Genomic DNA, 21,599 nt, shown 5'->3' with positions numbered 1-21,599 from the left:
GCTCTCAGTCGAGCCAAAGCATGGCAAGCGGAACTAGACCCGGAAAAAATGGCCACTGGCTGTACATGCCTCAAAGAAGATGGTTCTCCTTTTGATCAGACGGTTTTTGCGAAATGCGTAAAGGAGATGCGTCCCTTGGCGTGCAAGCTGGCCGAAGAGACTAATTTGTCCAGGTACCAGCCGGCGTACAACATGGAAAATGCTAATGTCAAAGAGCCGACTTATGACATCGTGGATCTCACTCCTCCAACGTGTAAGCATACCTTTTCCCCTAATGCTGATCCATCCCCAATTATCAATGATGAAGCTATATTCGAAGCCTTAGCCGGCATCGGCTGGACGTCGCCTGACATCAGATGGGCGAAGAACGAGAGCCGGAGTGGGATGACCCGGAGCCATCAACTCGTCGTGATGAAGACAACTGACATCAGGCGGCTCTTAAAATTGGGGTATCAACATGCTCTTTCAGAAAATAGTTTGCTTCCAATGTGCAGGCTCATGGTGTCCTTGTAATAGGCTAGATTTAAAACAATGATCTGTCACGCCATCGTGCATATTAGCCTTTAACTGTTGAACCACCAATTTGATATTTACAACCCTCCTAGGACATATGATTATATAAGCTATGCTGGTATTCATATTTCTGTCGAGAATTTGGCATGTCCTCCAAAAAAGTGTCATGAACATATGCCCTGGCGACCTAGTGTCAAAAGCCAGGGCGGTTAACAATCCAAATATCATATAGTCTTATGTAAGTAGAACAGAGACTAAAATTATGGTCATGTCAGCCAAAATATACTGGCAAGATAATCATGAAAGACCAGGGTGGGTTACCAAACCTCGCATAGTCATATAACTAGGAAAACATACCAGTAGACTTGACTGATACTGTCAGCTCATAGAACCATATGAAGTAAGGGTGAAAACCCAAACATTTGTAAGCGCCTGACTTCAATAAGGCCCACTAGCAAATCATAGTCCCTAGCTAGGGCGGTTAACAAACCCAAAAATGCTCAAATATGAGTCATATAATCAGGGTTGCATGGCCCGAAAAACGTGCTTTAGCATAAAAAATCTTTAAGGGACACAAATCCAAAATACTCAAAAGAAAAATTCATAAAAAATCCATGTACTTTCATAGGCCGCACAACCTTAAAATTATCTGTCCGGCTCATCAAAGCACGACCAAACTGGCTAACAAAGTCATGTGCTTTCATAGGCCGCACAGCCTTAGAGTTAATCCTCCCTCATTGTAGGCCGGCCCTCACGTGAAAAAACCGTTGTTTTGACCTTAACTAGTTCAGGGTCTTGAAAAAGATTGACTGTTAAGAGTACGTCGGGTCACTCAGGATTACTTGGTGGAGTAGCATCATGCAAATAGGCAGGATAACTCAGGATTCGGAGTCCACACTTGGTCAAGAGGGTATGAAAGCTAAACCTGGTGTGTTGGAAGCCCCCAAGTGACCTTATGAAGAAATTATAAAGACTCAGATGCTTAGAAATGAAACGACAGAGGCCCTGAATTATCAGGGATGCCGGCTTTATTATATTGAACATAATATATACATTGATAATAGTATGTACAACGACAAGAGTTGGTGGCTCAAGTGTAATAAGGCCGAAGATGAGCAATATTCCAGGGTTGACGGGTCTCCTCCTTCGATGTGCATGAGTCCTTGTGTTCTCTTATATCAATGAGGCAGTATGACCCGTTGTTCAGGTTCTTGCTGACCACAAAAGGTCCTTCCCAAGTCGGGGATAACTTGTGCATATCTGTTTGATCTTGGATGAGCTGGAGCACTAAATTGCCTTCTTGAAATGTTCGGGTTTTGACTCTGCATCTATGATAGCGACACAGGTCTTGCTGATATATCGCCGAACGAGCCGCCGCAAGGTCATGCTCCTCATCCAACACATCAAGTGCATCTTGACGTGCTATCTCATTAGTGGCTTCAATGTAAGTTGCCATACGAGGCGAGTCACGACGGATACGCTTGGAAGAACCGCCTCTGCCCCATAGATCATAAAGAAAGGCGTATAGCCTGTTGATCTGTTGGGGGTGGTGTTGATGCTCCAAAGTAATGAAGGTGACTCCTCCACCCAACAACCCGACGTTTGCTGCAAAGGAACCATAAGCCGGGGATTGATACCTCTCAAGATTTCTTGATTGGCACTCTTAGCTTGACAATTAGACTGTGGACGAGCCACAGAAGAGACATCAAGACAGATATGCTCCTTTGATAAAATTCTCTCATAGCACCTTTAGACAGATTAGTGCCATTATCAGTTATAATACTATGAGGATAATGAAAACGAAAGATCACTTTCTTTATGAACTGAACTGTTGTCGCTGCATCGCACTTGCTGACCGGCTCTGCCTCAACCCACTTGGTAAATTTGTTAATTGCTACCAAGAGGTGGGTTTCTTATCCTTAGACCTCTTGAAAGGTTCAACCATGTCAGGCCCCTAGACTGCAAACGGCCAAGTAATTGGAATCATCCTCAATTCTTGAGCCGACACATGAGCCCGTCGAGAAAATTTCTGACATCCATGACACTTACAAACCAGATCCTCTGCATCAACATGAGCCGTCAACCAATAAAACCCATGACGAAAAGCTTTAGCCACAAGAGATTTAGAGCCGGCGTGATGACTACAATCTCCTTCATGGATTTCTCTTAAAATCCCACAGCCCTCTTAAGGAGAAACACAACATTGGAACACGCCCGTGACACTGCATCGGTGTAACTCACCATTGACAATGATCATTGACTTAGATCGTTGGGTTATTTGTCTGGCCAATGTTTCATCCTCAGGTAACTCGCCCCAGGTCAAATAAGCCAGGTAGGGAACTGTCCAATCATGAATAGCATGGAGAGCCGCCACCAATTGTGCCTCCGGGCTAGGAATAGCAAGATCCTTTAACTGAAGGATTATGCAATGCATCAAGAAAAACATTAGGGGGCACCGGCTTACATTGGGACCCAAGCCGGCTCAAAGCATCAGCCGCCTCATTTTTTTCTATGATCAAGATGCTCCACCTGATAGCCATTAAAGTGACCGACAATATTGTTAACCGCCCGGCGATAAGCCGCCATGAGCGGGTCTTTGGAATCCCAAGTGCCTGATACCTGCTGAGCCACCAAATCTAAGTCGCCAAAGCACCTAACCCAACTTAAATTCATCTCTTTGGCCATCCGAAGGCCATGGAGCAGAGCTTCATATCCAGCCGCATTGTTAGTACAGGGAAACATCAACCTTAAAACATAACAAAACTTATCACCTTGTGGGGAGGTCAAAATAACTCCAGCCCCTGAGCCTTCTAATTGCTTGGACCCATCGAAGTGAATAGTCCAATATGTGTTATCAGGTCTCTCCTTAGGCGTCCACAACTCCGTCCAATCATTGATAAAGTCCACATGAGCCTGAGATTTCATAGTTGTCCTTGGCACATACTTCAAACCATGGGGTCCAAGCTCAATGACCCATTTAGCCACTCGGACTGTAGCCTCTATGTTCTGAATAATATCCCCCAAAGGAGAAGCATTGACCACTATAATGGGATGACCAAGAAAATAGTGCTTCAACTTACGACTGACCATGAACACCCCATATACCAATTTTTGCCAATGTGGGCATCCCTGTTTAGACTCAATTAACACCTCACCGACGTAATAAGCTTGCCTCTGGACTGGGTACCCCTTACCCGTCTCCTTACGTTCCACTACAATCTCCACACTAACAACTCTGTTGTTAGCCGCCACGTAAAAAAACAAAGGTTCTTTCTCAATGGGAGCTGCAAGGATGGGCGGCTTAGCGAGCTACTTTTTGAGCGCCTCAAACGCCTCATTATCCATGTCACTCCAAACAAAATGGTATGTTTTCTTCATCATCTGGTATAGAGGGATTGCCTTCTCTCCCAGGCGGCTTATGAACCGTCTTAGAGCGGCGATACGACCTGCTAGGCGCTGGACGTCATGACACACGCCGGCTTTGACAATGAAGTAATAGATTTAATCTTCTCCAGGTTAGCTTCAATACCTCTCCCGGAGACCAGAAAACCCAAAAGCTTGGATGCGGGCACACCAAAGACACACTTGGCGGGGTTAAGCATCATCTTGTAGACCCGGAGATTTTCAAAGGTCTCTTTCAAATCATCCAACAGAGTCTCCTTCTTCCTGGACTTAACAACAATATCATCCACATAAGCATGAACATTGCGCCCAATCTGGTCATGAAAACAATTCCGGACACAACGTTGATAAGTCTCTTGCGCACTCTTGACCCCAAAAGGCATAGAGAACATAGCAGAAAGCCCCAAAAGGTGTGATAAAATCCGTCTTCTCTTGGTCTTTAACTGCCATCTTAATCTGATGATAACCAGAATAAGCATCCAAGAAGCTCAAACGCTCACAACCCGCCGTGGCATCTATGATCTAATCAATACGGGGAAGAGCAAAAGGATCAGCTGGATAGGCTTTATTGAAGTCTGTATAATCCACACACATATGCCAAGTGCCATTTTTCTGAAGTACCAGCACCGGGTTAGCCAAGCACTTAGGGTGAAGAACTTCAATGATGAACCCGACCGCCAAGAGCTGGGCCACCTCCTCTCCAATGGCCTTACGTCGCTCTTCATTAAAACAACGAAGGAACTGCTTCACCGGCTTAAACTTATGATCAATATTGAGAGTGTGCTCAGCGAGTTCTCTCGGTACACCAGGCATATCTGAAGGGTTCCATGCAAAGATGTCCTGATTCTCACGGATGAACTCAATGAGCGCGCTTTCCTATTTCAGATCCATGTTAGCACTGATAGTGAACTACTGAGATGAGTTGCGAGGGACAAAGTCAACCTGTTTGGTATCATCCGCCGACTTAAACTTCAACAATGGGTCTTTCTCTATGGTGGGCTTCTTCAATGGGGTCATATCAGTCGGGTCAACATTATCCTTATAAAACTTAAGTTGCTCTGTGGCACAAGCAGAGTCGGCGTAGGTAACATCACCTTCTTCACATTCCAAAGCAATATTTCTATTAACATGGACTGTAATGGTACCCTTACGTCCTGGCATCTTAAGTTGCAGATACACATAACAAGGCCGTGCCATAAACTTGGCATAAGCCGACCGTCCAAACAAAGCGTGGTAAGGTCTCTTGATCTTAACCACTTCAAACCATAATGTCTCTATCGTGTAATCATAGTCATCGCCAAAAGCCACTTCTAAGGCAATCTTACCGACTAAATATGCTGACTTACCAGGTACCATGCCATGAAAGACTGTGGAGGACGGCTTAAGATCTCTGTCAGTCAAATTCATTTAGCGAAAAGTATCATAATAAAGGATATTGATACTGCTTCCACCATCCATGAGGACTTTAGTGAATTTGTAACCCCCAACCTGAGGAGCGACCACCAGTGCTAGCTGACCCGGATTATCAACCCGGGGCAGGTGGTCTTCTCTACTCCATGTGATTGGCTGCTCTGACCATCGCAAGTACTGATGTATGCCTTGTTTGATTGTTTGCAGTATGCCTTGTTTATTTTAGTTGTTCACAATGTGATGCTCTATATGTGCAACTATTTACTATGCAATACATTTTCACCAGTTAACGTAAAAGAGATGTGATGTTGATGGTTTAGGTGGATGTAGTACATTTTCCACCTAACAAGAGATTTGATAGGACTGTAGGTTATGCGGGAGGCTCGGTTGGGATTACCTTGGAAGTAGACATGTCAACTATAAACCGTCCCTCTTCAGTTAGAGCTAAAATTGGATGTCGGTCTGTAGCCCAACTTCCTGCCACTGCTGAAGGGGTGCTAGCAGGGTGTTTTTACAGGTTCACTTATGAGGTTGAGGAGGTTTTGGTAAGAAATCCTGTTGAGAAAGAAACAATAGATCCTATTCCAGATGAAAGAACTAAGCCAGACCACTCTGCTAAAAGGAAACATACTGATCAAGAAAAGGGAGAGACACATTCTGGATCCGTTGGTCATGGCAACCCTGGGAATTACTATCGTGGTGGCAAGGCCTGTCACCTTCTATGCGATGTGAAAGATGGATCTATCTCCTCTGAAAGAGATGTAGACAATTCCCTACTTATTGAAACAATGCAAAGGGAAATCAATGAAAAATGCAAGAAAAAGCTGTGGACTCCTCAAACTGGATTGTTTCTTGGAAACCTGATACTATTGTGACTGTTGTCCAAGATATTCAGGTGAAAAATGTTCCTCACAATAAAATTCTTATGCCATGCCCAACCGCTACTAACTCTTCTTAGATTGTGGAGGTGACTGGTGAGGTGGACCCCGGGCTAAAGACTTCAAGTGACTACATGGTACAACTCCCATCTTCTGAAAGCTTTGAGGAGATCATCCTTACTCCCTCGCTAGCACCTAAGGCTCCGCTTAGATTCAGAAAGCGTAACGCTTCCGAAATGTAGGACAAGATGGAGGACAAGGCCAAAAAACTTGCTAGCAAGAAAGATCTGGAAGGTAAAAAAACCTGCTTACAAAAATTCCATTGACGCCCTATCCAATAATGACTTGATTAGTAGGGCTAACAAGATGGGGTTAGATATCCCTGATGATGATTTTACTGCTGTTGACATTATTAGAGAGCTAGAATGTGGGGGAATTAGAGGATAAAAATAAGAATGATACAGCAAACCAGGAACATGATGACATGGTTGCTGTTGATGGTTTGGGTAGGGACACCCCTGTGAATTTAGAATGGTTGGACAAAGAAGAGCATATATATGAAGATATATCTTCTGCTAAAACTAAAACAAAAGGCAAAACAAATCTTCTGTCAAGGTTCCTAGGCCTGTGACTAGGAGCCAGAAGAAGATCATTTCAGAAAAAAGATATGTTAGGTAATCCTACCGCATCTCCTGGTAGGATTACTCGCTCCAAATTCCATAAAAAGCGTTCCAAATGAGAGGGCTCCTTTGGAACTGTCGGGAGGTAGGCAAGAAAGGAATGGTGTAGCGCCAAGATGGGATTCTATCCCAATCACGTGATGAAATCATGATTGTGGCACAACTACATTTTGAGCGCATAGCAAGGTGGATATCATTACAACATACCATGTACTGAATAGATGAGAATACAAGATAAATCCTTACACTCGCCACAAGCTACAACATGAATACAATAGTTCATCAATACATAGCAATCATCATACAGAAGAGAAGGATCTGACTACGGATGAAATAAAATGAAAAATAAGAACAACATCCACCCTGCTAATCCCAGGCTCCCCGACCCGGAATCTATCCCTTGATCGAAGAAGAAGAAGCAGAAGAACTCCAAACAAGCATCGCACTCGCGTCAGACCATCACATTACCTGTACCTACAGCTGTTGTTGTAGTAAACTGTGAGCCACGAGGACTCAACAATCCCATTACCATGGGTATCAAGACAAGCAAAGCTTAATGGGTATGGAATGGATAAGTGGTGAGGTTGCAGCAAGAGACTAAGCATAATATGGTGGCTAACTTACGAGTACAAGACTACGCAACAGTCGCCAACTAGTAATGATCAAGAAGTGATCCTGAGCTACTTATGTTCAAACATTACCCAACCTTGTTCTCTTCCCGAACTCCATCGAAAAGAGAAAATCACGGTTACACACGCGGTTGGTGTATTTTAATCCAAATCTAGTGTCAAGTTCTCTACAACCGGATATTAAAAACTCCCATCTGCCACATAACCGTGGACACGACTTCTGAAAGATCAAACCCTGCAGGGGTGTCCCAACTTAGCCCATGACAAGCTCATGATCCGCAGAGACAATCCTCCATCACAGGACCCTCCGATTAGACTCAGAATCCCGGTTCACAAGACATTTTGACAATGGTAAAACAAAACCAGCAAGACCTCTCGATGTGCCAACACCTTGATAGTAGCTGCATGTATCTCGTCTCAGGCCACGGTCGGAAGAGCGCATTGTACAACAACTGAGACCCGAGTTGCCCCGGGGGAAGCCGCACATGACTCTGTTTTGGACGAGCACTCATGAGAAGCACTAGCCCGGGTTGTGGATTAAGAAACCTCGGGTGCTAGCCGGTCCCTATGCAAGTTTTAGTTATTATTAAGCAAATGGTAAAACCAAACTTGGGCCTTGCTGGAAGAGTTTTATTCAAAGCGAACTGTCAAGAGGGGTCCATAAACCCTCATCGTGTTAGGGACGCAAAATCAAGGAACATAACACTGGTATGACAGAAACTAGGGTGGCAAGAGGGGAACAAAACACCAGGCAAAAGGCCGAGCCTTCCACCCTTTAACAAGTATATAGATGCATTAATTAAATAAGAGATATTGTGATATCCCATGATATCCATGTCCCAACATGGAACAACCTGCAACTGCACCTGCAACTAGAAATGCTATAAGAGGGGCTAAGCAAATCGGTAACACAGCCAAACAACGGTTTGCTAGGATGGTGAAAAAGGTTAGAGGCTACCATGGCAATTTGGGAGGCTTGATAAAATAGTGGTAGGTAGCGCGACATAGAGATAGCACCGAGACAACTAGCATAGCAAAGATAGTAGTGAGATCCAAGGTGACGGTCATCTTGCCTGAAATCCCGCTAGGAAGACGACCGAATCCATGAAGTAGACGAAGCAACATAGTTGAACGAATCCACACAATCGCAAGGAAACCGGAACTATCGAGAAGAAGCACAACTGGAAACAGCAAACAATATGGTAAACAACCATCACATAAACATGGCATCATGCACAGTCAACTATGATGCATGTCCAGTTTAAGGAGGCATGGCATGGAAAAGTGCAACAAACGATACTAAAAGTTAAGTGGAGCTCAATATCCAACGAGTTGCATATTGAAGAAACAACCCATTCAAATTATTTAGTTCACTCTCGTTTAGCTACTCATCTATATTAAATGTTGTTAAACATGGCAAGAGGCGAGGCATAAATAAACTACCAATCTAGGCAAGTTTAAGTGAGGCCGGAAACAGGAAACAACAATTCTGGTAAATCCCGACATGTCATTTAGCAATTGTTAAAGCAAACAACAATTTTAAACATTTTAAATCTTGTTATCATGATGCGGATGATATATACAAGTTTTATGCAATTTTAAGAAAATGTTGACATAACCATGTTGTGAAGCATTTGGTTACCATGGCGGAACGAAAGGGGTGCCACGGCAACGACAATGGAAATGCTGCCACGGCAACATTCTGATGATCCGACAACTCGTCGAGATGTCGGTGCAAAAGAAAGTGTGACATGAGCGAGTCATGCAAGGATGGTGGGGTGCTCCCGGTTACTGGGTTCCCATGTGATGATGGCAAGGCGAACGAGGGATGTGCATGAAACAATTCGGACATGATTCGAACATGAGCAACTCATACATCACAATCATTCATTCACAGACGTCGTCTCGGCAGTTATACATCCCAAGGTGCATTCGGGGTCGATTGAGTTCGTCGAAGGAAGTAGTGGTGCACGGGATGTAGTGGAAGTAGTCGTTCCCACGACAGTAGTGGAAGTAGTGGTACACGACGACCGCTGAGGTACTCACAATCTTGGCGATGGTAGTCCTTCACGGCGCTTGTGACCCGTTCTTCGAGCAATGGTAGTCGTACACGTCCATCGATGTTCAGGGCCGTCGGTGGATGTACTTGGCATATCACGGGACTTGGCAATACAGTGCGGTAGTCGTTCGGGCATCTATGTGGTATTGCTGGTCTCGGTCTCGGCAACATTGTTGTACAAGAGCGTCATCGGACTTGTCGAATCCAAACTCTTGGAGGGCCGCCGTGGTACTTGGGGCTTGCGATGTGGTGTTTGGCGAAACCAGGGGTACTTGACGAAATATTCAATGAGCGAACTTGGCGCTACTCCATGTTCGGTAGTCGTCCGACTTGGCGTTAACGGCAAGAACAAGCGGAGGTGCACGAGGACAGCGGAGACCACCGGCAGGGGACGGCGGTTATCGGGGTTGATGCAGGGACTCGGGCAGGAGGTGAAGGAGACGTAGCGATGCGATCTCCGGCGAGAAGGTGAAGCAGAGGAGGTCGAGGTCGAGCCCGGGGAGGCTAGATGCTGGGCGGGCTCGAGACGGGGGCGATGACGTGGATCCGGCGGGGCAGAGCTTGGGGCGGCGGCGCCATGGAGGTTCGGGCACGGGGAGGAGGTCGAGCGCTGCTGTGAGCTGTGGTTGGTTTGGCACGGAAGTGGAGGCGATGGTGGGATTGGGTGGAGATGGATCCCGAGGTGGGAGATGCAGGCGGTGGCGCGAGGGACAAATGCACTAGATTTTAGGGTTAGGCAGGTAGGTGGTCTCTATATAGGAAGGGGTTAGCTTAGGGGCTATTTGGTCCCTCCGATATTAATCGGACGGTCCAAGATAAATAGGTTAGGAGAGTCCAACAAAGAACGGAAGATATTTTAGGGATGTTTGGGAATGAACCAGCCCCAACGGTCACGACTAAGCGGTTCGGGTTTGGGACAGTTTTCGGAGGGGCACGCGAGGGGTTTGACGAGAGGCCGTGGAGACAAGGGGGTTTGATGGGCTCAGAAAAGAGAGAGAAGAGAGCGGTATGCTTGATCTGAGAGGAGGTCAACAGATACAAGGGAGAAGCGACAACTATGAACGGATGCAAGTTTTATGAAAACATGCAGATGTAATGCTCATGATGACGTGATGAAATGCAACAAACAAATAAATAACACAACTGACACGCAAAACATGGAAGGCATCTAGAGCGTCGGTCTCGGGTCGTTACAACTCTCCTCCACTTACAAGAGATCTCGTCCCGAGATCTAAGGATGGCACCGGAGGCAAACTGAAGAGGTAAAACAAAGTTGCTTCTTGACAAAAGAGTGAAACCAAAGAACCTTAGAGGTTGAACAACTTGAAAAAAAGGATCCAACGGAGATGAATGTGATTGAAAACACTCCGTTAGGCAAGAGGAACAAACAATAAAACGAGAACCAAGAGCTCAAGGGACAAGGTAGGCTTGAAAACACTCCGGTAGAAAAGAGAAGCAATGGATTCGAAAGAATTTGTGCACCACTCCGGTTGAAATGAGAGGCAAGACTTGATAAGATTAAAAGAACTTGAACAGAGGACAAAACACTCCTGCTCAATGGATAGACAAGCAAAAGAACATGATATTCACAAAATGAGATGAAGGGTTGAAGAGAGCAACATCACAATGCCTCCAGTAGAAATGAAAGAATGGAATGAAAAGAACGGAGAACAAAACAACATGTTCTACCTCAATGTAACGCCCGGGTAATTAGGCTACAGTAAACTCTCTTAATGAAGCCATGTCATCTGTGATTACTGTTGCTAAACTTTCGTTAGATCAACCGATTCAAAAATCAATTCAGAAAAATGGGAAACAACAAAAGTTTTTAAAAAGTTGAAACAAAAATGTTCGGTCAGTGCCAAATATTGCACTGGTAATTATGGTGAAGTAAACACATTTTTAGAAAAATGCCTAAATACTTCAAAATGAAATAAAACAGAAGAGAAAATAAATAAAAGAAAGAAAATACAAAATAGAAAAAAACAAAAAAAGGAAAAGAAACCCCCCCGGGGCTCCGGCCCAGCAGGCCACCGGCCCAACTGGGCCACGACCCACCAGGCCGGCCTACCCCCACACTCCCTTATCCCCTCTCCCCCCCGTAACCCTAACCACCGTCCACCACTTCCCCCCCACGACGCGCCCCCCCCTCCCCTGATCCGATCTGGATCGGGGCCCGAACGGCTGTGACCCCGCCGCCCGGATCAGACGCACCCGCCGCCGCCTGAGGACCTCGCTGGATCCCCCCCGCCGGCCTGCTTCCTCTTCGCTGACGTCCCCGTCCCCCCACCACGACCCCCCGCTGCCCGTGCCCTACGTTCCCCCGTGATCCCCCTCCTTCTCTTCCTTGCGCCCCGCCGCGCACCGGCGCGCGCCTGATGGCCGTGCTCTTCGTGCCCGCCCCGCTCACCGCCCCTGCCGCTCACGCGCTGCCCCGCGACCCTCTGTGCTCGCCCCAGCGCGCCCGCACGCACGCCCGCACGCATCGCGAGCCACTACTCGCTCGCGCTCGCCGTCGCCGCGACCGGCGCGCCCGCTCCCCTATTCCTCCGCTCGCGCTGCTGCTTGCTGCCTGGAGCTGTCGAACCTGCCTCCGGCCTCTCCCCCTGCAGCCCAGCCTCGCCCCGCTCGGCGCCTCCACTCGGGACCGCCCGCGGCCACCGCAGCAACCTTCGCCTGCCTCCGACGTGCCTCTTTCCGCTCGTCCCTGCAGCCGTTGCCCCGCCGTTGCCTCGCCACGCCGCCCGCATCCGTGGTTGGCCGCGCCCCGGCTCGCCGGCGTGCGCCCATGCCCCACCGCACGCCCCTGCTCCCCTCACCTGGCCTTAGTCGCCGCTGCCGGCCAGTCGCCCCGCTCGCTGTTGTGCTTGCCGCAGTCGCCGGCGTCCCGACGCCATTCACTGGCGCCCGAACGGGCGAATGCCCGGAGCGCCTGAACCGCTCGGGCTGTGCCCCGCACCCCGCGCCCGTTAACCCTGTTAGCCCGCTGGCCCTATGACAAGTGGGGCCTCAAGCCCCCAGAACGTTTATAAATTTTTTTAAAAATATATAAATAATAATAATAAATATAATTAATTATTTAATTACAGAAATAATTAACTTAATTAATTTTTATTAATTAAACTAAATAAATAATTAAACTAATTACACATTAGTTACCTAATTAACCTAATCCGTTAATTAGTTAATTAAGTAGTCAATGACAGTGGGGCCCACCCCCTAATTAATACTAATTAGGGTAATTAAAATGTTTAATTATAATGTGTCACTGACCAGTGGGACCCACTGGTCAGGTTGACCAGTCAACCCTGTTAACTGCTAACGTCAGCATGACATCATGCTGATGTCATAAATCCATTTCCGAAATTAAATTAAATAATTAATTAAATTCCAGAAATTAATAAAATCTTTAGAAAATCATATCTTTTAATCCGTAACTCGGATTAAAATATTTTCAACATGAAAGTTGCTCAGAACGACGAGACGAATCCAGATACGTAGCCCGTTCGTTTGCCACGCATCCCGAGCATAGCAAACACGCAACTTTCCCCCTCCGGTTCATCTGTCTGAAAACACGAAACACCGGGAATACTTTCCCGGATGTTTTCCCCCTTGACCGGTACCACCTCGTCCCGTGGTAGGGCACACCTAGCATCACGCTTTGTCATGTCATGCATCGTCATGCATTTGTTTGCATTATTTATTGTTTCTTCCCCCTCTTCTCTCGCTAGACACCGAGACCGACGCCGCTGCTACCCAGTACGACTACGGTGTTGACGACCCCTCTCTCTTGCCAGAGCAACCAGGCAAGCCCCCCTTTGATCACCAGATATCGCCTACTCTTCTCTATACTGCTTGCATTAGAGTAGTGTAGCATGTTACTGCTTTCCTTTAATCCTATCCTGATGCATAGCCTGTCCTTTCTACTACTGTTGCTACCTTTACCTGCAATCCTAATGCTTAGTATAGGATGCTAGTTTATCATCAGTGGCCCTACATTCTTGTCCGTCTGCTATGCTATACTATCGGGCCGTGATCACTCGGGAGGTGATCACGGGTATATACTATATACTTTATACATGATACATGTGATGACTAAAGTCGGGTTGGCTGTAGGAGTACCTGTGGGTTGATTCACGAATTGGGGGCTGGAAGGACATACTTTCCCGACGGCCCTCTGTGTGGATCTTTGTGGCGAAGCGACAGGGCAGGTTGAGACCACCTAGGAGAGAGGTGGGCCTGGCCCTGGTCGGCGTTCACGGATACTTAACACGCTTAATGAGATCTTGGTATTTGATCTGAGTCTGGCTACTGGCCTATACGGACTAACCATCTACGCGGGGACAGTTATGGGCACTCGATGTCGTGGTATCAGCCGAAGCCTTCGTGACGTCAGCGACTGAGCGGCGCGCGCCGGATTGGACTGGAACGCCTGCTAGGCTAGGTCTGCTTTCGGCCGCGTTCGCAATGTGCAGGTGTGCAAAGGGCGATGAGCCCAGACCCCTGCGCCATAGGATTTAGACCGGCGTGCTGACCTCTCTGTTGTGCCTAGATAGGGCTGCGACGTGTTGATCTTCCGAGGCCAGGCATGACCCAGGAAAGTGTGTCCGGCCAAATGGGATCGAGCGTGTTGGGTTATGTGGTGCACCCCTGCAGGGAAGTTAATCTATTCGAATAGCCGTGATCTTCGGTAACAGGACGACTTGGAGTTGTACCTTGACCTTATGACAACTAGAACCAGATACTTAATAAAACACACCCTTCCAAGTGCCAGATACAACCGGTGGTCGCTCTCTCACAGGGCGATGAGGGGAGGATCATCGGTTAGGATTATGCTATGCGATGGTACTTGGTGAACTTACCATCTACTCTCCTCTTCTGCTACAAGATGGAGGTGGCCAGAAGCGTAGTCTTCGATAGGACTAGCTATCCCCTCTTATTCTGGCTTTCTGCAGTTCAGTCCACATACAATACCCTTATTCCATTTGATACCAATGCATACATATGTAGTGTAGCTCCTTGCTTGCGAGTACTTTGGATGAGTACTCACGGTTGCTTTGCTCCCTCTTTTCCCCCTTTCTATACTCGATTGCTGCGACCAGACGTTGGAGCCTAGGATCCAGATGCCACCGTCGACGATGACTACTACTACTACTCGGGAGGTGCCTACTACTACTACGTGCAGCCCGCTGACGACGACCAGGAGTAGTTTAGGAGGATCCCAGGCAGGAGGCCTGCGCCTCTTTCAATCTGTATCCCAGTTTGTGCTAGCCTCCCTAAGGCAAACTTGTTTAACTTATGTTTGTACTCAGATATTGTTGCTTCCGCTGACTCGTCTATGATCGAGCTCTTGTATTCGAGCCCTCGAGGCCCATGGCTTGTAATATGATGCTTGTATGACTTATTTTATTTGTAGAGTTGTGTTGTGATATCTTCCCGTGAGTCCCTGATCTTGATCGTACACGTTTGCGTGTATGATTAGTGTACGATTGAATCGGGGGCGTCACACTCAAATGAATTTGAGAGAGCATCCTTAAAAGAAGTATTGAACGGAGTTGTTGTAAAGAAAATCAACAACGGAAGAATAAGTTTGTTGTGGGCTTGTGGAAAACATCTCAAAACTTGAGGTGAAATTCTACCACTAACGGAATCAATTGATTTGATTGAGAGCCAAAAAATATAGAAAGATCCTTCCACCGAGGTGACAATTAAGGATAAAACTTGGATCATAGATAAGCGCCACAATAGCAACATTCCTTAGGGAAGGCTGTAGGTGAAATATAACCGAAGATAACTCCAAGGAAGAGATTGATTGGTTGAAAAGATCTCTTGAACGAAGAGAAAATGATGGATTTAAATATCTCATTCCTGACAACTTGTGAATCATGAAACACGAGGAGAAATTGCCAAGGATGACATAACACCATCTCAAGAGATCAGGTAGAAAGAATTGCACTTTGGAATGCAAGATCAAGAATGGTTGAACTCCTCAAAACAAAACATGTGTTGAACACCATGTTTATTTTAGGGTATAGCTTGGAGGTTCTTAACTCCGAGAGAAATCTTGAAGAACAATTGAAGAATGAAAGGAATCCTTGACGAACCACCATGTTGAGCCTTTGTGAGAACTCCGGTAAGAAAAGAAATGGTAGGAAGGAACTAAAGGTTGAAAAGAACAAGAATTGAAGCATTGCAATGATTTAGATGGAACCTCGCGGCGAGTTAACACAGATAGCTTGGACTCCAAAAACAAAAGATGAACAACTTAGCACCGACAAATAGATATCACAAATGAACTTTGGAAGAAGGAATTAAACACTTGGATGAACAAGAACAAGAATTGTGTTATGCGTATCCTTCATCAATTTAAATTGATGACAAGCAACGGATTTGGCATACTACTTATTCTCATTGAAAAAAGATTGATTTAGCGCAAACTTGAGGAAGGTCTTCAACGATCCACTAGTAGGATTTTGGAAAGATCGAATGAATCGATATGATAACAAAGGAATAGGAATGTTAAATGAACCACGGAAAGAATTGAATATGATTGAGGAAAAGAGAACGAAACACCGGGAAGAATTAGAGAATGAACGAAGATACTTGAGTGAATTTAGATACAAGAGAATGAAGAGATGACAAGCTGAGTAGAGAATACTTGAGCAATGCACCTGTAAGATTGGGAGAACGAGAGCTAAAAGCTGAGAATGAGTAATATTCAGAAATGATAGCCTTCGGATGATCAAGAAAGGAAAGCAACTCCTGAAATGCTTCGGATGGGTATGCATAGAATTCTCACAATCAGAAATAATTATGAGCATGACATGAAGTTATAACCATGAATCTTCAAGAAACTGGGCCAAGATTCAGGATAAATGCTCCTTCAGTCTTTAAATGCTGAAAATAACGACGAGAACCACCAAAATTGTTTGAGACACTCCAAAATGAAGATAAGATGAAGATTGGGATCAAACTAGAAGGAATTGAAGGGAAACCCAGAGAAGACATTTGACTGATGAGAATTCATTCTTACGTCAAACTTTGAAAGAATTTGAGAATCGCTCCAGATAAATTAGAAGAGTCAGGTAAGATGCTGGGAAATGACCTGTGGGTTAGGGCCCACTCAAAACAACACACCTTTGAATGAATTTTGAAGAGAGATTGCACCGGTTGAATTAAATGGATTGAATGAGATCGTAATCTCCAAATAGCTTGAGCGGATTATTAATGGAAACGCAAATCTTTGGAGATATGTTCAACACTCCGGAACAAAGGAATAGCGAGAAGTGAATGATTAAGAGGTCCACTGGCATGCGAAAGCATTTCAAAGGAGGAAAGGGATATGATCAACATCGAAAGCTTGAATTGAATCCACCGGAAAATAGTATGAGAATGAAGAATGACGAACTTGAAACTCCTGACCATCTTCATGATAATCACCAGATAAGAACATTGAAGGAAAGAATGAAGAAACTTTCACATGAATAAAATGGATACTTGATTGCGAAATCTGAGTCCTTGAAGAAAAAGGGTGGGATGGTGGGAAAATAAAGACAATTTGGGACGGATGAAGCAAACACCGTTGCGAAGAACTGAGAATTGATCTAGAAAATATTGAAAGGATCGGATTAACTTGAAGAGAAGTGCACCGGTTGGGAAGAATTGACATGATAGTCTCAGTGATCAAGAAGGATTAGTAATCCCATAGAAATATGAGAATGCCTCTTAGAAAGAGGCATGGAATCAACATTTGACTTTGAAGCAACTCGAATACCACTACTCAAAAATAAAAACAAAGGATTTGGCTTGTGGAAATAAGCCAGAAACAAACATATGATAGAGATTTCGCCCAAAGTGTTCGCGATGAGGCCCCACGGGCATGACGTACAACGGACGTCACGAATGACAAAAAAGACGTCCCCGAATCGGCATAGCCAAGGATTCTTTAAGACGCTTCGCGACCAGTGTAAATCGACCATGAAAAACGAACCACTAGACGTTGGACCCCAATCTCAAATCATACATCTGTCAAAAAGAAATCCTGGGTAAGTACTTGAATTCCCACCTAAGAACTCCCAAAACTTTTTGGTTATGCAATCTGGTGTTGGGGATATAGGGAGGCACAAATATCTCACACAACTAACAAATCCTACACTCCAACTGTATCCATCCGTCAGCACATAACCAAGAAAACCTTGGAAATCATGTACCTCAGACCTTCGAAAACATCCAATATACTAGCTGTGGCAATACATCTAATTGCTCTCCCCAGTACTGGGTGTCGTCGAACTACACTCACCACAAAGAGTATAGAAGCGTTTTCGATGTCGACGTCCTCTGGTATTCTAGAACTAAAATGATAAGCACTGTGACGAAAGCACCTTGGAGCTCAAATCCCCGGGACATTGCCACAACCCCTAAATGTCAGGAGGCACCAAGATAGAATCCCCGTCACAATAATATTGCAACGATCCAACAATACCCGCGTGATCCTAGAAAAATTGAGTGAAAAAGAGGAGAGTGAAGTAAAAACATCTACGTCAGGAGTCCTCACTATAGCGATGAAGGGGATGAGAAGTAAAAATAATTCCTACTCTCTGATATAACTCGACTCAAAATAGTTTTTTCTAGACTCAACAACGGCAGCGATTCAATCAATCAAGGGGCTCCTAAGGTCGGTAAGGCTCTGATACCAACTTGTAGTGCCCAAGATGCGATTCTATCCCAATCACGTGATGAACTCATGATTGGGGCACAACCGCATTTTGGGCGCATAGAAAGGTGGATATCATTACAACATACCATGTACTGAATAGATGAGAATACAAGATAAAGGCTTACACTTGCCACGAGCTACAACATGAATACAATAGTTCATCAATACATAGCAATCATCATACAGAAGAGCAGGATCAGACTACAGATGAAATCAAACGAAAAAGAAGAACGACATCCACCCTGCTAATCCCAGGCTCCCCGACACGGAACCTATCCCTTGATCAAAGAAGAAGAAGCAGAAGAACTCCAAACAATCAAGCATCGCACTCGCGTCAGACCATCACATTACCTGTACCTGCAGTTGTTGTTGTAGTAAACTATGAGCCACGGGGACTCAGCAATCCCATTACCATGGGTATCAAGACAAGCAAAGCTTAATGGGTATGGAATGGATAAGTGGTGAGGTTGCAGCAAGAGACTAAGCATAATAAGGTGACTAACTTACGAGTACAAGACTACGCAACGGTCGCCAACTAGTAATGATCAAGAAGTGATCCTGAGCTACTTACGTTCAAACATTACCCAACCTTGTTCACTTCCCGAACTCCATCAAAAAGAGAAAATCACGGTTACACATGCGGTTGGTGTATTTTAATCCAAATCCGGTGTCAAGTTCTCTACAACCGGATATTAAAAACTCCCATCTGCCACATAACCGCGGGCACGATTTTCGAAAGATCAAACCCTGCAGGGGTGTCCCAACTTAGCCCATGACAAGCTCATGATCTGCGGAGACAATCCTCCATCGCGGGACCCTCCGATCAGACTCGGAATCCCGGTGCACAAGACATTTTGACAATGGTAAAACAAAACCAGCAAGACCTCCCAACGTGCCGACACCCTGATAGTAGCCACACATATCTCGTCGCAGGACACAGTCGGATGAGCGCATCTTATAGCAACTGAGACCTGAGTTGCCCCGAGGGAAGCCGCACATGACTCTGCTTTGGACCAGCACTCATGAGGAGCTCTGGCCCCGGTTGTGGATTTAGAAACCTCGGGTGCTAGCCGGTCCCTATGCAAGTTTTAGTTGTTATTAGGCAAATGGTAAAACCAAAGTTGGGCCTTGCTGGAAGAGTTTTATTCAAAGCGAACTATCAAGAGGGGCCCATAAATCCTCATCATGTTAGGGACGCAAAATCAAGGAACATAACACCGGTATGACAGAAACTAGGGCAGAAAGAGTGGAACAAAACACTAGGCAAAAGGTCGAGCCTTCCACCCTTTACCAAGTATATAGATGCATTAATTAAATAAGAGATATTGTGATATCCCATGATATCTATGTCCCAACATGGAACAGCCTACAACTGCACCTGCAACTAGAAACGCTATAAGAGGGGCTGAGCAAAGCGGTAACATAGCCAAACAACGGTTTGCTAGGATGGTGAAAGAGGTTAGAGGATGTCATGGCAATTCGGGAAGCTTGATGAACAAGTGGTAGGTAGCGCAACATAGCGATATCATCGAGACAACTAGCATAGCAAAGATAGTAGTGAGATCCAAGGTGACGGTCATCTTACCTGAAATCCCGCTACGAAGAAGACCGAATCCATGAAGTAGGCGAAGCAACGTAGTCGAACGAATCCTCACAATCGCAATGAAACCGGAACTATCGAGAAGAAGCACAACAGGAAAGAGCAAACAATATGGTAAACAACCATCACATAAACATGGCATGATGCACAATCAATTATGATGCTTGTCCAGTTTAAGGAGGCATGGCATGGCAAAGTGCAACAAACAATACTACAAGTTAAGTGGAGCTCTATATCCAACGAGTTGCATATTCGTGAAACACCCCATTCAAATTATTTAGTCCGCTCTCATTTAGCTACACATCTATATTAAATGTTTTTAAACATGGCAAGAGGTGAGGCATAAATAAACTACCTATCTAGGCAAGTTTAAGTGAGGCCGGAAACAAGAAACAACAATTCCGGCAAATCCCCACATGTCCTTTAGCAATTGTTAAAGCAAACAACAATTTTAAACATTTTAAATATTGTTATCATGATGCGGATGACACATACAAGTTTTATGCAATTTTAAGAAAATGTTGACATGAGCATGTTGTGAAGCATTTGGTCACCATGGCGGAACGAAAGGGGTGCCACGGCAACGACAACGGAAATGGTGCCACGGTAACATTCTGATGATCCGACAACTCGTCGAGATGTCGGTGCAAAAGAAAGTGTGGCGTGAGCGAGTCATGCAAGAATGGTGGGGTACTGCCGGTCACCGGGTTCCCACATGATGATGGCAAGGCAAACGAGGGATGTGCATGAAACAATTCGGACATGATTCGAACATGAGCAACTCATACATCACAATCATTCATTCATGGATGTCGTCTCGGCGGTTATACCTCCCAAGGGTGCATTCGGGGTGGATCGAGTTCGTCTAAGGAAGTAGTGGTACACGGGCCGTAGTGGAAGTAGTCGTTCTCACAACGGTAGTGGAACTAGTGGTACACGACGACCGTTGAGACACTCACAATCTTGGCGACGGTAGTCATTCACGGCGCTTGTGACCCATGGTTCTTCGAGCCATGGTAGTCATACACGTCAGTCGATGTTCTGGGCCATCGGTGGAGGTACTTGGCGTATCATGGGACTTGGCGATTCGGTGCGGTAGTCGTTCGGGCGTCTATGTGGTCTTGCAGGTCTCGGTCTCGGCAACGTAGTTGTACAAGAGCGTCGTCAGGCTTGTCGAATCCAAACTCTTGGAGGGCTGCCGTGGTACTTGGCGCTTGCGATGTGGTGTTTGGAGAAACCATGGGTACTTGACGAAATCTTCAACAATCGAACTTGGCGCTACTCCTTGTTTGGTAGTCGTCCGACTTGGAGTCAACGGCAACTGCAAGCGGAGGTGCACAGGGACAGCGGAGACCCCAGGCAGGGGACGGCGGCTACCAGGGCTGATGCATGACTCGGGCATGAGGTGAAGGAGATGTAGTGACGCGATCTCCTGCGAGAAGGTGAAGCAGAGGTGGTCGAGGTCAAGCACGGGGAGGCTGGACGTCGGCGGGGCTCAAGACGGGGGCGACGACATGGATCGGGCGGGGCGGAGCTTGGGTTGGCGACACCATGGAGGTTCGGGCACGAGGAGGAGGCCGAGCGCTGCTGCGAGTTGTGGTTGGTTTGGCACGGAAATGGAGGCGATGGTGGGATTGGGTGGAGATGGATCCTAAGGTGGGAGATGTTGGTGGCAGCGCGAGGGACAAATGTCCTAGATTTTTGGGTTAGGC

General features: G+C 46.0%; 1 protein-coding gene across 1 annotated transcript in view; it reads left to right on the top strand.

Annotated features, from left to right (window-relative positions):
- The first annotated feature begins 6,136 nt into the window (after nt 1-6,136).
- LOC147990901 (uncharacterized) overlaps nt 6,137-21,599 on the top strand; it is a 40,321-nt gene continuing 24,858 nt past the window's right edge. Inside the window, exons 1-3 of the mRNA XM_087533413.1 lie at nt 6,137-6,220; nt 6,284-6,340; nt 6,446-6,497. Of these exons, the coding sequence (XP_087389539.1) occupies nt 6,137-6,220; nt 6,284-6,340; nt 6,446-6,497 (193 nt within the window). The remainder of the gene's footprint in view (nt 6,221-6,283; nt 6,341-6,445; nt 6,498-21,599) is intronic.

The sequence above is a fragment of the Triticum urartu genome, chromosome 1A, assembly GCF_056163025.1.
Source record: "Triticum urartu cultivar PI428250 chromosome 1A, HENAU_Tu73, whole genome shotgun sequence".
NCBI lineage: Eukaryota > Viridiplantae > Streptophyta > Magnoliopsida > Poales > Poaceae > Triticum > Triticum urartu.
The sequence above is the reverse complement of the archived record's forward strand: the minus strand, read 5'-3'. Positions and strand labels throughout refer to the sequence as shown.